At 37.9% G+C, this 18,044-nt stretch overlaps 1 protein-coding gene across 17 annotated transcripts in view; it reads right to left on the reverse strand.

Moving 5' to 3' along the window:
- LRCH3 (leucine rich repeats and calponin homology domain containing 3) overlaps window positions 1-16,583 on the reverse strand; it is a 108,326-nt gene extending 91,743 nt beyond the window's left edge. For 6 of the 17 annotated variants that reach the window (XM_082392305.1, XM_082392313.1, XM_082392310.1 and 3 more), the window contains exon 1: window positions 16,266-16,575. In XM_082392305.1, coding sequence (XP_082248431.1) covers window positions 16,266-16,527 — 262 coding nt within the window. In that variant the 5' untranslated portion in view covers window positions 16,528-16,575. Of the gene's footprint in view, window positions 1-16,265 lie in introns of all 17 variants that reach the window. The other 11 variants (XM_082392308.1, XM_082392306.1, XM_082392318.1 and 8 more) reach the window with 7 other exon arrangements.
- Window positions 16,584-18,044: the final 1,461 nt, after the last annotated feature.

Below are 18,044 nucleotides of genomic sequence, written 5' to 3' on the forward strand. Positions count from 1 at the left end.
ACAAAGTTTCCATAGAGCAGCAAGCAATGCACTAGGACTTCCTATGCAGAGTTGTAACCATGAAGACTTCAAAATATTGGCCCTTCAAAATTGGAGCTTTAGAATTTAGATAAATTCTTTAGTTTGTGAACTGTTAAAAATAACTGATGCTCTGAATTTAATAGAGAAGTTTTAAAAATAATTATGTAATTACTATGAGATTTTCTATGTTCCATGGCAATGCCTATCAAACTTTAGCATGCATCAGATTGACCTGGAGGGCTTGTTGTGACACAGATTGCAAGGCCCTATCCCCAGAATTTGAAACTATAGGTCTGGGGTGAGACCCAATAATATGTATTTCTAACAATTTCCCATGTGATGCTGTTGCTGCTAGTCTAGGAACCACACTTTGACAACCGGCGCTCTATGGGAAGCTAGGGTAAATCCAACAGACTTGTGTATTGGTAGAGCAGGCCTAGGATTTCTAGTCCAAGACAATAATTTGAATGTTTGCAACTAAGAGCAATATCATTTTTCTTCTTTCTATTTTCTCAGAGAAGCTAAATGATTGGCATTCTGTAATTATCTCTGTTTCTGTGTTTGTCCGCATTTGGAAAATATACTAAGAAACTTGAACACTATATTACTATGAAGCTGCAACTGTGATATATTTATGTTGCTGTAAGGTTTCTTCCTCCAGAAGAAACTGGAGGAAGAAATAACTCAAACTTTTGATACGTACTCTAATGATAATAGTAACACAACAAGTTAAAGAAAAATGGAAAGTTCTGAGTCATACCAAGAACCCTAGCAAAGTAAAAAATTATCTTTTTGACAAGGCAGCATAATGTAAGACAGCAAAGAATATACTGTATTCCGCAAAAACCATCACTTGCTGAGGCACAGAGTACATGAAATAATTCAATACTATTTATTCTTGATCATAATATTATTTTACATTGAATTTAAGTAATAGTTGTTAAATACTTAGTATGTTAGTTTAAATACATTTTGCTAGAAAGTCATTATGCATATGAAATATTCCTCTGTTTAAAGAAAGAAAATAAATCTTTGGTGAAATTGGTCCTGATTAATCTATTGGATACACAAAGGAAATCAGACTAACTACACTGAGGACACTAAGGAAGTTAAATTCAGGAGCCTTCAAAAATATGGGTTCAATGGCATCATATACATGAGATTTATTGAAAATGAGCAGTCACAAGGTGGCATTTAAATGTCAATATTCTGAAGCTTTTGATAGTACTTTCACTCAAAATATAGCTTGGTATAATAATATATAGTAACACGATACATAAAATATGACTATAGTGGTATGAAGGAAAGGAAAAGCTGGTAACTCAGATTAGAACATAAGTGAGACTCAACTGAAGAGCTTTAATACTAGAGTAAGAAAAGAATTTGGTCAAATAGGAGTTAAAATTGTCCACATTCATGACTTTGAAAGGTTCCTACTCCTTCACATAAAGTATCTAAGTTGCTCTTGATGCCATCCTGTCTGGTATCAGTTGTCATGTGAAATGATATAAAAGGAGGCTCCAGTAGACAGATCGTAATCCTGTATCCTATTGCTCACCAGAAGGAACCAAGACTGCTTAAAGATAACAGATGCTTTATTTGGGGGAAGAGGGGAAACAAGATGGATCTAGAAAATCTTTTTGTTCTTGGAATGCAATTTTCAAGTTCTCAGCAGCAATGCTGGGATGGGGAAAGGCTTGCTCAAGAGGAGGGCTCCTACATGTGAAGGGTTTAGGCAGTGACATGCGAGTATGGAACACAACAGGTAGAGCCAGTTATAAACTTCTTGAATCTCTAAGAGATCCTTAAGTCCAGAAGGATCCTAAAAAGCAGAGATAACATAAAGGGTGCTGTGAAGAAATCTATACCTATTATGAAAAACTGTCTTTCTTTTGTGACAAAAGGAGAGGATAATCAAGATACAGATTCTATAGAAAGTAAGTCTTTAAGCTGTGTTTGTCATTATGTTACGTTGGAAAATAAAGAAGTGTTTACAAAATTGCAAGTACTATGATAAGACAACAAAATTAATAAACTTATGCTGATCGCTGTTGATCTGACCTCAAGAATATTGTTTCTATTGTTACTAAACAGTGTCTTCATAAGCAAGATAAACAACTGAACCAGTAATAATTAGGCTTCTAAAAGCAAATACGAGAAACAAATATCCAATGAGAAATAAAGACCTGCTTATGGTATAACAATTTTGGGTAGAAAGCCCCAATCCTCATAATAGAAGTGGGGACCAAAAAACACAAGAAGATTAAGCTGTGGACACAGGTTGGGGGTTCTGCACAAGCTGGCATCCTTACTACACCTATAGGATGACATACTAAGGCTTTTTTTTTACCTTTTGAGTGTAACTTTGGCAGCGGCCCAGCTGAGCCAAGGCACAGTCCAAAAGGACTTGTTAACATCACATTTAATTCCAGCCATATACATATCCATGATATGCCCAGATCATGAGCATATCATATCCTGGAACAAAGTAACTGGTGGCATAACTTTCTTCTTTGCCTACTGCACCTTTCCTCTTTTTTTTAACAGACTGGTGTTGAGAGTGCTCAATTTGGTTCACCTCTGTGGCATGAGGTTAGAATAACTGGGGTCAACCACTTACTAAACTCAGAGACCCTCTGGGAAAAGACGAGCAACCTCAATTACCTGCTTAGCTGTATAGAGCAGTGCTTCTCAAAACTGTAACGTTCTCATAAGCACCTGGGGGGTCTTATTAAGATGCAGACTCTAATTCTGAGATGGAGCCTGAAATTCTGCATTTCTCATAAAATCCTAAGTCAGGGGTCCCCAACCCCCAGGCTGCAGACCGCTACTGGTCCGGTACTGGTCCGGTACTGGTCCGTGGCCTGTTAGGAACCAGGCTGCACAGCAGGAGGCGAGTAGCGAGCAAACAAAGCTTCATCTGCCGCTCCCCATGGTTCCCCATGGCTCACGTTACCACCTAAACCATCGCTCGCATTACCACCTGAACCATTCCCACCCCACCCCCACCCCCCGTCTGTGGAAAAACTGTCTTCCATGAAACCGGTTCCTGGTGCCAAAAACGTTGGGGACCGCGGTCCTAAGTGATGCCACACTGCTGGTCCATAAACCACACTCTGAATAACAAAACTTTATAGACCCATAGATCACACTTGAAAATTTCAGAAGAAGATGCTATATAATAATAGTACCCTAGGAAAAGCAAGTCATAACAAAAAGAGTAATTATGACTTTGAATAGTATGTCAACCAAGAAAACAGAAAAACTTGTGTTACTGAAACCAAATAATAACCAAGAATTTTTCAATCCACATATGCAAGAGGCTCTGCAAACCTCAAGTAGGACACATATAAAGAAAGCCACATCAGGGACTTCCCTGGTGGTCCAGTGGTTAAGAATCCGCCTTCCGATACAGGGGATGCTGGTTCGATTTCTGGTTGGGGAACTAAGATCCCACATGCTGCGGGGCGACTAAGCGCGCGCACCACAACTACTGAGCCTGCACGCTCTAGAGCCCACGTGCCACAACTAGAGAGAAGCCCCCGTGCCACAATGAAGAGCCTGTGCTCGGCAACGAAAGATCCCCCGTGCTGCGACTAAAGACCCAACGCAGCCAAATAAATATTAAAAAAAAAAAAGAAAAAAAAAAAAGAAAGCCACATCATAATCAAGCTGCAGAAAATCAAAGACAAAGGGAAAACAATCTTAAAAGCAGTCAGAGAAGAAACATCTTCTTACTCCCAAAGTAACACCGCCCCTACCCTACTCAACCCCACCCCTTTGAATCCATGGAAGCAGCTCAGCCCACTTCATATACACAATGGTTTGTTTTGTACATGCTATAAAAGGAATCCCTCGTCATCTATAGCATTGCTTCAAGAAATTCCTTAAGTCTCTGTCTTCTAATATTCTTCCTTTTCAAGAGGTCACAGCTCTCTACTCTTGGGTTCCATACTTCAGACAGTCTCTCATTTCCCATATTGCCTCAAAGTAGGGCCTAGAGTGCTTTCGAATATTTAACATTAAATTCCCTTTCTCCAGGACTTCCCTGGTGGCTCGGTGGTTAGGAATCCGCCTGCCAATGCAGGGGACATGGGTTGGAGCCCTGGTCCGGGAAGATCCCACATGCCACGGAGCAACTAAGCCCTTGCGCCACAACTACTGAGCCTGTGCTCTAGAGCCCGCGAGCCACAACTACTGAAGCCCGCATGCCTAGAGCCCGTGCCTCGCAACAAGAGAAGCCCAAGCAATGAGAAGACCGCTCGCCACAACTAGAGAAAGCCTGCACGCAGCAACGAAGACCCAACACAGCCAAAAAAAAAAAAAAAAAAAAAAAAATTCCCTTTCTCGTACTGAAAGATCATGAAGAGGCTAATCACTGTCTGAATCACAGCAGTCTTCAAGGGAGGAATGAATGTGAGCCAACTAGCCAGGGGCTACATCAAATGATCAAGGTCGTATTTTGAAAATTTTCAAACACCTAAAGACTCTCAATTGCTACTGGTTATATTTTGGGGTACTGAGTCTTAGCACATGTATCAATAACATCATCACTCTTATCCTCTATGACACCAATTAAAGAGGGTCTGAATACCTGACTTTTGACATAAAAGGGAAGTATATTCACTGGTATTATGCTTGAGAATGTTTTGATTGAATCCTACTATATCATTGAAGCCCCAAGGGTCCTCATTACACCCAGTCACACAGAAGTCAGTTGTCACTATTTCCAAAGCTAAGAAAGAGAATAGGCTCTTCAAGCAGAAGAGAAAGGAAGAAGCATGTGGATGAGACTATATTAGAGCTATAGGATTTCTCATTCCAAACAGGAGGTAAAGCTGTAAGAGGCGAGTTATAAATGTTGTTTCCTGAGATGTGTTCTTAGCATCCCACATTGCAATTCAATATACATATTTCCACAGAAACCTTGTTATAAAGAGTAGTAGTATATATAATATTATATCCATACTTGTGAAACTAGCATACTGGGGGTGGTGGGGGGAGAGGTGGATTACAGAAAACAACAGAATAAACATTATAGAAACTTATTTGGTTTGGTCTTCCTTAATGGTGGGTAATTTGAAGCCATAGATTTGTATTAAAACAAGCATGAACATATAATATAGGGTAGAATTCTTAATAAAATTCCAAGCCTTCAAATTTCAAGTTCCCTATTAAGGCAACTTCAAGTTCTATACCCCAGATCTTCTCTGAGGTTAGAGGTACTTCAATAAAAATTTGTGTCATTAACACACACACTCTTTATAGAGAGAGAGAGAGAGACATGTGGGAGATCACGGTTTTTAGGTATAAAGAGGTATGAAATGTGAGTTAAGCTGACTTTCATGTTTAGAAAAAAAATTACTTTTTTGTGGGTGGCCTATAAACCTAGTTAAACTATATACAATATGCAACACTGTTTCTATGAGTAACTGCTTTTGTAATTTTGTTTGTAAATTATGTTTACTTAACATTATAAAAGTTGCATATAATTTGTTAGAACAATTCCACTTCTAGGAATTTACCCAATAAGAGATAATAATGAGAGATGTAAGCAAAGAGTTATGTATATAAAGTGTTCATAGTATTATTTATAACAATAAAAAATTAGAAATAGTCTAAATGCCCAATAAAAGGGATCTGGTTAAGTACAAAGATACAATTAAATATTTTGCAACCATTACAATTCTATTATAAGAAAATGTTAATAGATATGACACAATATTTCTAATATACTATGAAGTGGAAATAAGCAAACTACAAAAAGCTGATACCATGTTTTTCAATATATACATACATGCATTAAAAAAAAAACTTGGAAGAATATGTCAAAACGTTCACAGTGGTTTATCTATGCAGTAGTATTATTCCTTTTTTCCTTCCTCTACCTTGTGTATTTTGTTCTTCTAAATTTTCTATAATAAGTATGTGTTACTCTTACAAAGGAATTCAAATTAAATATACAGGAGTTTATATACATGCACAAAGAGCTTCTGATTCTTTGTCATCAGCTGGTTCTATGACAAAAGGACATAGAAAAAACTAGAAGAAATAAATATTTTCCCCTTATATTTATATACTACTTTCTTATTGTAGTAAAAATTACACTCCTCAAGATGCACTGAATGCAGAACAAGGAGATATTATCTCTCATCTATCAGACGGACACAGATCAAAAAGAATAAAATCAGTGGGTGCAAAGTGAAGACAACTCATGTACTACTGGTATAAATCTAAGCTGAACAACTCTTTTGGAAGTACAATTTTGCAATCTGTATTTTAAAAAAACCTAAAACTGTGCCTATCTTTTAACCAATCAGTTATATTTCTAGGAATTTATCCTAAGGAAATAATTAAACAAGTCTGCAAAGACATACGCACGAAGTTACTCTCAGCAATATCATTTGTAATGGTGAGAGTCGAAACAATCCCTAAGTGTCAAGAGGGTAAATTAAAAGACAGTATATCTATAGTGGACTACTATTAAAAATTATGCTACAGATCTATATTTTCTGATATTGTATCTCATGTAGTGAAAAAAAATTAGATGATAAAACAGCCTTTGTATGATCCCATTTTTAGAATTTTTTTAAAAAGTGAGAATGTATATTTCATGAAGAAAATGTCTGAAGATTTCAAACCAGGCTTCATTACCAGTTATCTCTGGTAAGTGGAATTACAAATGATCTTTAGTGTCTTCTTTATAACTTTTTGTACTACAATGAGCATGTACAACTCTTAATATCCGAAGGAATGATTTTTAAGTATACTAAATTGAAAGTCTGATTAATCAAATAAAATTAGCTTCGGTGTTTTCTACTATTTTCTTATTACTAAGGCTCTTAGAAGCTTCCCGATTTCAACACATAATACTCAGTGGATGCTAAATGTGTCAAATATATAGTTAATGTCCCTATTAACAAAGATGACATGCTTAAACAGTTTTTATTAACAAGATATTATTTCTAAAAGAAAAAATTATATATCCCCTCCCAGCCCTGAGATGCTAGCAAAGATCTTGTAATTATGATTGAGCCCCCATTTGCCGCTACCTCCTCCCTTTGCCTCTGGCCTTCTCAACCATATTTAGGTGTTTTCATTTCTAGTGACCATGGTGGCTTACTGTATTCACGGACATAGAAAGACATTGCCAAAAGAAGTATGACTTATAAAATAAACAATGCAGAAGAAAATTTCAATTCTATTCAAGACAGTATGCCCCAACATCACTGTCCAATATAACTCTCTGTGATGTTGAAAAAATTCTATTATTTGTGCTATCCAACATAACAGACAATAGGTCTGTCTAATGTGCTGTCCAATATGACACATGTGGCTACTAAGCACCTGAAATGTGGCTAGTACAACTAAGGAACCAAATTTTTTCTTTTTAATTTTTAAAAATTTATTTATTTTATCTATTTATTTTTATACAAAGGATCATGAGAGACGACTACAAGCAACTCTATGCCAATAAAATGGACAACCTGGAAGAAATGGACAAATTCTTAGAAAGGTATAACCTTCCAAGACTGAACCAGGAAGAAATAGAAAATATGAACAGACCAATCACAAGTAATGAAATTGAAACTGTGATTAACAATCTTCCAACAAACAAAAGTCCAGGACAAGATGGCTTCACAGGTGAATTCTATCAAACATTTAGAGAAGAGCTAACACCTATCCTTCTCAAACTCTTCCAAAAAATTGCAGAGGAAGGACCACTCCCAAACTCATTCTATGAGGCCACCATCACCCTGATACCAAAACCAGACAAAGATACTACAAAAAAAAAAAATTACAGACCAATATCACTGATGAATATAGATGCAAAAATCCTCAACAAAATACTAGCAAACAGAATCCAACAACACATTAAAAGGACCATACACCACGATCAAGTGGGATTTATCCCAGGGATGCAAGGATTCTTCAATATACGCAAATCAATCAATGTGATACACCATATTAACAAATTGAAGAATAAAAACCATATGATCATCTCAATAGATGCAGAAAAAGCTTTTGACAAAATTCAACACCCATTTATGATAAAAACTCTCCAGAAAGTGGGCATAGAGGGAAACTACCTCAACATAATAAAGGCCATATATGACAAATCCACAGCAAACATCATTTTCAACGGTGAAAAACTGAAAGCATTTCCTCTAAGATCAGGAACGAGACAAGGATGTCCACTCTAACCACTATTATTCAACATAGTTCCGGAAGTCCTAGCCACGGCAATCAGAGAAGAAAAAGAAATAAAAGGAATACAAATTGGAAAAGAAGAAGTAAAACTGTCACTGTTTGCAGATGACATGATACTATACATAGAGAATCCTAAAACTGCCACCAGAAAACTGCTAGAGCTAATTAATGAATATGGAAAAGTTGCAGGATACAAAATTAATGCACAGAAATCTCTTGCATTCCTATACACTAATGATGAAAAATCTGAAAGAGAAATTAAGGAAACACTCCCATTTACCATTGCAACAAAATGAATAAAATACCTAGGGATAAACCTACCTAGGGAGACAAAAGACCTGTATGCAGAAAACTATAAGACACTGATGAAAGAAATTAAAGATGATACCAACAAATGGAGAGATATACCATGTTCTTGGATTGGAAGAATCAACATTGTGAAAATGAGTATACTACCCAAAGCAATCTACAGATTCAATGCAATCCCTATCAAATTACCAATGGCATTTTTTATGGAGCTAGAACAAATCATCTTAAAATTTGTATGGAGACACAAAAGACCCCGAATAGCCAAAGCAGTCTTGAGGGAAAAAAACGGAGCTGGAGGAATCAGACTCCCTGACTTCAGACTATACTACAAAGCTACAGTAATCAAGACAATATGGTACTGGCACAAAAACAGAAACATAGATCAATGGAACAAGATAGAAAGCCCAGAGATAAACCCACGCACCTATGGTCAACTAATCTATGACAAAGGAGGCAAAGATATACAATGGAGAAAAGACAGTCTCTTCAATAAGTGGTGCTGGGAAAACTGGACAGCTACATGTAAAAGAATGAAATTAGAATACTCCCTAACACTGTACACAAAAATAAACTCAAAATGGATTAGAGACCTAAATGTAAGACTGGACACTATAAAACTCTTAGAGGAAAACATAGGAAGAACACTCTTTGACATAAATCACAGCAAGATCTTTTTTGATCCACCTCCTAGAGTAATGGAAATAAAATAAAAAATAAACAAATGGGACCTAATGAAATTTCAAGGCTTTTGCACAGCAAAGGAAACCATAAACAAGACGAAAAGACAACCCTCAGAATGGGAGAAAATATTTGCAAACGAATCAATGGACAAAGGATTAATCTCCAAAATATATGAACAGCTCAAGCAACTCAATATTAAAAAAACAAACACCCCAATCCAAAAATGGGCAGAAGACCTAAATAGACATTTCTCCAAAGAAGACATACAGATGGCCACGAAGCACATGAAAAGATGCTCAACGTCACTAATTATCAGAGAAATGCAAATCAAAACTACAATGAGGTATCACCTCACACCAGTTAGAGTGGGCATCATCAGAAAATCTACAAACAACAAATGCTGGAGAGGGTGTGGAGAAAAGGGAACCCTCTTGCACTGTTGGTGAGCATGTAAATTGATACAGCCACTATGGAGAACAATATGGAGGTTCCTTAAAAAACTAAAAATAGAATTACCATATGACCCAGCAATCCCACTACTGGGCATTTACCCAGAGATAACCATAATTCAAAAAGACACATGCACCCGAATGTTCATTGCAGCACTATTTACAATAGCCAGGTCATGGAAGCAACCTAAATGCCCATCAACAGACGAATGGATAAAGAAGATGTGGTACATATATACAATGGAATATTACTCAGCCATAAAAAGGAGTGAAATTGAGTCATTTGTTGAGACGTGGATGGATCTAGAGACTGTCATACAGAGTGAAGTAAGTCAGAAAGAGAAAAACAAATATCGTATATTAACGCATGTATGTGGAACCTAGAAAAATGGTACAGATGAGCTGGTTTGCAGGGCAGAAGTTGAGACACAGATGTAGAGAACGGACATATGGACACCAAGGGGGGAAAACTGCGGTGGGGTGGGGATGGTGGTGTGCTGAATTGGGCGATTGGGATTGACATGTATACACTGATGTGTATAAAATTGATGCCCGATAAGAACATGCAGTATAAAAAACAAACAAACAAACAAAACAACTAATACTAAACTTTCATTGGGTTATTTGTATGGAAATATGTTAATATAAATGTTTCAGACATTACATGAAATTTCTAAAAATCTTATATGTTCTGGTATAATGTTATAAGTCATAATCCTAGTTATTACTTTAAAATGTATATCTCAGAAATAACTAATTTTCTTGTCAACTGCATTATTATGAACTTTCATCAAATCTTTAACTGTGGTCATTTTTAAGTCTTTTGTCATTTACAGACAGTTCTGTGTGTACTCTGATGCTATTGCAAATATGTTCCTATAAAAGGGTTTCATCTTTAAGAAATTCATGGAAAAGTCTCTGACAAGTACAGGTTTCTGGTAACTGACTGTACTGCTGAACTGAATGAATAAGCAGAACTGAATTTTCAGAACTCTAATGAAAAACTGATGAACTCATAAAAGTGCTAACAAAAGATCAAGATGAAAAAAAAAATTAATTACATGGGACTGAGTGAACTGATGAGGATGAGTATAATTTTTGTGACTTTCTGTCTGAATTAAAAAAAAAAAAAATCCAACAAGGACTCAGAGGCAAAGAATATACAAATCAATTTTCACTGCAAAGTAAAGGAGCTGTTACAGTGGAGGATTACTGGACTGAATGTCAATATTATGACATAGTATGAGTGTGTTTCATGTTTGGTAATTGCAATCATTGTTGCTTTTGTTGTGGTCATCCATGTACAATGCTTGGTGTCAGTCTATTTATCTCTTGTAAAAATAAAATACAGTGTGTGTGTGAAAAAAAATAAAAAGAAAAAAAGTAAAAAAATAAAAAATTAAAAAAATTAAAAAAAAATTTTATTTATTTTATCTATTTATTTTTGGCTACGTTGGGTCTTCACTGCTCTGCATGGGCTTTCTCTAGCTGCGGTGAGTGGGGGCTACTCTTTGCTGCAGTGAGCGGGCTTCTCATTGCGGTGGCTTCTCTTGTTGCAGAGCGTGGGCTCTAGGCGCGTGGGCTTCAGTGGTTGTAGCACGCAGGCTCAGTAGTTGTGGCTCGCGGGCTCTCGAGTGCAGGCTCAGTAGTTGTGGCGCACAGGGTTAGTTGCCTTGCGGCACATGGAATCTTCCCGGACCAGGGCCCGAACCCGTGTCTCCTGCATTGGCAGCTGGAGTCTTAACCACTGCGCCACCAGGGAAGCCCAGGAACCAAATTTTAAAATTTTAACTTATTTTAATTTTAATAACCACTTATGGCTAGTAGCTACCATATTGGACAGCACTGTTCTAGAAAAATTCACAGTACATATACTGTGGTTGATACAAAATATACATAAATAAGGATCCAAGAAAAATATGATTTCCACTTAAGACCTGGCATTCCAGTGCATATTTCCAAGACTAACAAAACCATAATTTTGTGGGTTACAGATTGCTTTTTTGAAAAATTAAATGGTCTTCAGGCACTCCTCATTCTTCTTTACATGGGAAATAAGTACCCAGTTCTTTTTTTTCCCCGCTCCCACCCCCACCCCCACCCCCCGCAATTCTTGAAAGCCTTAATGCTCACGGCTTCAATAAGACTGTGTTACCTTGGCTCACCCACTACACCTCAATTTGTTTCCTTTTTTTGTGTAATCTTAGTCTTCCCCGTCTGCCATCAACCATAGGCTTTTTCCCAAAGCTGAATCCTTGGTTTCTTGTTTTCTATCTTCCATTCAGAAAAGATTTCTTACACCTTCGACTATGACCCTATTTGCCTTCTGTAAAACAGCACCACTTCACTACATAATCTTAAACAAAGTCTTAATCTTTGAGACTGCTTCTCATCTGTAAAATAACTTAAGATGGTTACTACGGTTTCTTTGGCTTTAGGATTCTCCTAATTCTAGTACAGGCCTGGTTACAAAACTTTGTTTCTGGTTTTTTCTCAGGCTGATTCCTCTTCTTGCCTTTTTAAATGCTGGTGTATCCCATGGTTGTCAGTGACCCTCTTTCTCCAAGAATCACATAAACTCTTCATTACGACTGTCTCAAATTTATGCTATAGTTCTAACTTCACTCTTAAAAGTTCCAGATTACATTTCTATTTGCTGCTACAGATTAACTAGATGTGCTACCAGACACTTAAAGGTATCAGGCAAACTAAAGAAATTGTGTAGCAAACTTGTCAGTGGCTTAGTTATCAAAAACAGAAGTTTCAGGATCAGATGTATCTGAATTTGAATCCCAGTTCTGTCATTTATTAGCTGTGTAACCTTGATCAGATTAATCTCAAGTCTCCATTTTTTCATGTGTAAAATGGGGTTAAAACTAGTACTTACAACTCATGGTTGTTGTATGTGCATTTTATATATACAGCTTAGTACAATACCTGGAATATGCTAACAGCTCAATAAATGTTCGCTACTATTATTATCAGTAGCATTACCACCTTCCTAGTCCTACAGGTTTAATAGCTCAGTCAACTTGATGCATTCTGTCTCTTTAAAAAAAAATAAATTCGGTCAGCATTTGTACACTTTTATTTTCCAATGTGATCTCTGACTGTTTTTCATTCCTGGATTGTTATTGCAGCCGGCCAAACAAATTACTAGATTTTTAATGCTTACAGGTTAGAGTCTCTTCTTGTTTTTGTTTCCACTATATTACGTAGCATAATGCCTTATGCATAAAGTTTTGCTATTATTAGACAATTCAAATAATCTTTACATCTATTTATTCTATTTCATTACATCCCTTAAGTTCTTTGAGGACAGGGAGTGTCTTGGTTCTCTTTGTGTATCTACACCTGAAAATCCCTTAGTCAATAAATGTTTGTTGAATGAATGACTGTTGACTACTCTCCCTCTCTCCAAATCTATCATCAATCTAGCTGCCTCAAATGCAAAAGGTAGCTCTCATATGCTCTAATCCAACCATTTATTCTGACCAAGCTGATCTCCCCACAACTTCATCAAGAGCAGTTTCACTGTATTAGTCAGGACTCCTATTTTGTTTCAAAAAGTCTACTCAGAATAAGCAATAAAGGGAATTTATTAGCTTGCATAATTTGAAAGTCCAAGGATACCACTAACTTAAGGCCTGGCTATTGATCCAAAAGTTCAAAGGTTACCAACAGAACTTGGCCTCACTCTTTCCATCTTTTGGCTCTGCTTTCAATTTATTGGCAAGCTCCAGGTTCACATTCTATTCTTTCAGCAACCCCAGGGTTCAAAGCATGCCTCTTTCTCAATAGTTCCAATAAAAAATTAACACTCTCATGTGCTGACAGGAAAATGTGCCTATCTCTGAACCATCACTGTTGCCAGAGGGATGGACTACATTGACTGGCTAACCCTGAATTATGTGCACACCCTGTGTCGGGGTGGGATCCATTCCACTGCCCGGAATGGCCTTCCTTCTCATTTCTGCCTCCCCAAATCCAAGCTACAACCTTTCTGCCCCCAAAAGTCTTTCATGATTTCTTTTAAGATTTTCCTTGTTCCCTGGATCAAGTAACTCATTCCCAAATAAATATTTCCCTTTTTCTAAAGATCTATCTTTTAAAACAAACAGGAAGGAAAAACCTCAAGAAAATGCTGCATGATGAATTCTAATCATGTCAAGTTATAAATGAAATCGGTAATATGTGCTGTTTCTTAAAATGTAAGGACAGCAGCTCTACCAGATACATTCTATACATTAGGAAAGAACAGACTGTGTGGCAAGTTTAATATAACATTCAAATAATTTTTTTGGCTTTAAATTTTCTATAGGGCCCAAACAAAACATTTTAGCCAACAAAAGTTGGGTCTGAATTCAAAGTACCCTGTGTAACAGGTAGTATATGGTTTTGGAGTTACCTCAAACAGGATTTGAGTTAGGCTCAAATCCTGCTAACACCACCTTCCTTGGCCTTTAGCTACAGGTCTTCGAGCAAATTATCTTTCTCTCCAAACCTTGGTTTCACTATCTGTAAAAACAGGAATGGTAATATCTATCTGTACGTAAAGAGGCTGTGTGGCATAGTGGAGAGAAAAGAGTAAGATGGAACCGGGCTGAAATTCTACCACTAATATTATTTATATGATTCTCTCTGAGTGACTCATCTGTAAATTCTGAGTGATTCCTCATTTGCGAATGAGGGATAATAATATTTAATCCATTGGTAGTTAAGCATTTAACAAGGCAATGTATTTTAAACACCTACCAATGAATAGTAAACAGTGAAAACCCTATCAGTGATGTTATCCATATCAAATCACCTGTTTAAAATAATTCAGAGAATATTTCAGTAGTTTTGTACTCACCAAGGTCTGCCAAAAATTTCTTACACTTAATAAGTGATATTTCTAACATGTTAGAAATGAATCTAGTCTAATAGGTTATAAAGTACCTTGTAATCTTTTTCTTCCCCTCTACACTTTTTCTGGCCAGATAAAATGTCGACCAACAAAAGATTTGGTTTATAAAGAAACTATCAAAGTAATAAAAATAAGTGTGGATAATAACAAATTAAAAATTCAGGGCATAGTAAGGGAAAAATTCATTGGGATTACTTATTATTCTTCATAAATGCCTTTGGGTTTTGTTAGTTAAAAAAATATTTCTTAAAGGCAAAACACACTTTGGTCCTAGAACTATTTAAAAGCAGGTAAGACAGTGAGCTAGATAAACTCCTGTAATCAACGTATTCTTTAACTCCACGCTTAATGTACTAATACTGAAATGACTCATGCCCATATGAAATCACTATGCTATCCATCTCCTGACCAGTCATATGCCATATAGCCATCTACTGAACAGAATCGCGAAATCTGGGGTATGAATGACAATTTTAGATGTTGTCTCTCAGAATACATGCAAAAGGCAAGTGGTTGCTCATATTTACATCAGCAAGAAAATTTAATCTTAATGTCGTTCACTAAAAAATACAAACTATATTCAGTACAACTGTTTCCAAAAAGAAATTAAACAAATAGGTATTTGATTCCTTCCATTTTACACTAGAGCAAAAGTTTCTTTGGAAAGAATAGTTTCTTGAAGTAGTGTTAACAGTTTTGCTTATCTTTCTAAAATGAGTGAATCATATGTAATACTTAGCAATCTTTAATGAATGCACAAACATAGGAGAAGTTAACACCTTAGGAAAGGTATATGAAAATAATTACATCATACCACACTATATATAAGGGGATTGACTCTGTTTTTAATCTACTCCCTGAGAAAGCTATGTTTTAAACACAAGAGAAACATATTATGTTGAACACCTCAGTCACCAGACATTGTTCTCTACAACTAAGAAAACCAAATAATACCTCATTTATTTTCTTTTCTGTGTTAAAAAAATATAGATAAGGCAAACTGATGTTTGTTTTTAAAAAGCATTAAGTACAGATACGGTAGGCAACCTATGCATCTTTTCTAAACAGTTTTCTTCCTTCAACTTTCTTTGAGGGGGCCTGAGGAAAGAGGAAAGGAGTGAGAGTCTGAAGGTGGGCTCTCGTTATTTTTTGCAAGTACATTTGGTAAGTCACCTAGACGAAGGGGAGAAAGAAAAGTTAAAGCGTTCGGGTTCACACTAAAAACAACAACTCTTGAAAAACACGCCTGTGCGGGAGTCATGCTTTCCTGACAATGCAGCGACCAATGCGACTCCGATTAAGAGCGCGCTACAAACCTAAATCTTAGTAAAGTCAATCTGGCATCCCCAGTACGAAAGGGCCTGCAAAACCCGGGGCGGAGCAAAGGTCTACCTCAGCAGCGGCACAAGTTAATTTTCTAAGAGAGTAAAACACTCCCCATCAGTCCCCTATGGCCCTCTTTCTCAAGAGACGCTGCTGTCCGCCTCGCCCCAGGCTCGGGGTCTGGCCCGCAGGCCCCAGGGCTGGGTGGGTTGGGGCAGTCGGCTTCTCCCCGGTACCCGGGTCCAGACCAGGAGTAATGGGACCCGTTAACGTAAAGACCCGCGATTCTCCGCATCGGCTGCGGCGGCCTCTGACCGCGCCCCGGGCCTTCTGTTGGCAGGGATACCCCCCACCCCACTCACCCGCCCGGGTGGTGTCCGTCAGGTCGTGGTTGGCCGCTCCCCGGGGAAACTCCCTCAGTTTCCGGCCGCTCAGGCTCAGCACCCCGGTTACCGCCGCCTCCTCCAGCGCTCGGTCGAGGGAGCGGCTCCATGAGCCCGGGCCAGGACCAGGGCCTGCCCCGGAGTTCGGGCCGCAGTTAACAACGGAGAGGTTACCTCCCGACGCTACTGGGCCAGAGTACTCTGCAGCCGTGGCCACAGCGACCAAACCCGCGGCCGCCATTTCCCAGCCGACAACTCTCCGGCCCGCCGGCTCAGCGCATGCGCGGCCAGATGATGGGTGGGCGGGGAAAGGGGCTTACAGACCCCGGACGGGTCCCTTGATGGGCAGGGCTGCGGTGCCGCCCCGCACATCCAGGCGCTGGCCTCCGCCCACGTGAGGTTTCCAAGGGAAATTAAAACGGAACTCGCAAATCTGGAGCAGCTCCCTACTCTAGGTTCCCAGCAGCCTTTCTAACATGCCTCCACAAAAAAATCTTCCAGACAACGCGTCTCACCAGAATTTCTCTACCTTCCTTCCTCAGCACTGGAGGATTAGAGTAAATATTAAGGCTTAACACCGTTGCTGCCAGAAACTTTGGCAGTGAGAGGAGAAACGTTCGACTTCTGTCATTCTATAAGCCAAATGATCCTAATGGAGACTTGTGGATTTATTAACTATTATTGCCTGAGGGAAAAAGAAGTGTTAACCTGGCCCCAAACTTCATAATTCTCATTGAAAGGGTTGTATAAACCTTCTTCCTTGTACAAAATAGCTTTATTAAGGAAAATAAAACAAACACCTTAGATAGTACCTGTTCTTTAGGCAAAATTTTATTGTTGAACAAAGCTGGGTGAACGGCATTGAAGTCTAAAATTTTAGTTTGGAACCAAAATTGAGGAAGAGAAAATGATCTGACCATAATCTACATGTGGGAAATATAGAACTGAAGAAATAGTTAAAAAAAAAAAATCATTCAGTTACTGAAAAAGTAGAAAATACCACTCCATTTGATTAAAAAATTTCTTTAAATTTTTTGCCGACGCCACGTGTCTTGCAGGATTTTAGCTCCTTGATCAGGGATTGAACCCGCACCCTCCACAGTGAAAGAGCGGAGTCCTAAGCACTGGACCACCAGGGAATTCCCGCCACTTCATTTTAAACCAATTAGACCTCACATATACTGCAACCAGTCTTCAGCATATTGTTTCTTTCACACATTTAAGCCATTCCTGCTAAATGATGTAAATTTCCCCTACAATCAATCAACTAGTATTTTCTGTGGGAAACAGACTGTCAGTTTTTCCTAGATTATTATGTAATTATGAAATCCAGACAAATAAGCCAATTAGAGATTAAAACCACAAAAAGGGCTAAATTGAAGTGGTGGGGATTAGCCATCAGAATTCAGAGAAAAGGAATCTTGTACGTCGAATGAGGTTTTGAAACAAATCTGAAGGAAGGCTGGAAGGTGAGAGTAATACTCTAAATTGAAAGGAATATCAGCATGAACACATCCAGGTATGATTTACAATGGTTCTTGTGGAGAACACTGCCACAGGCCAAAAAGTTCATGTCAGAGAGCAAAAGAAAATAATGTGAGAGAGATCCTGTCCATCATTCAAGGTCAACCTCTTCAATGAAACCTTGATTAGCACTTCCCGAACTCCTAAATGGAAGAGACTGTAAAAATGTTTAATCTCGGTGCCAAAGCTGATTAGTATTGGTTGCTCAGATTTCTGTGAAATTTTTTTTTTTAA

Source organism: Balaenoptera borealis, assembly GCF_965194805.1.
Source record: "Balaenoptera borealis genome assembly, chromosome: 5".
NCBI classification, from domain to species: domain Eukaryota; kingdom Metazoa; phylum Chordata; class Mammalia; order Artiodactyla; family Balaenopteridae; genus Balaenoptera; species Balaenoptera borealis.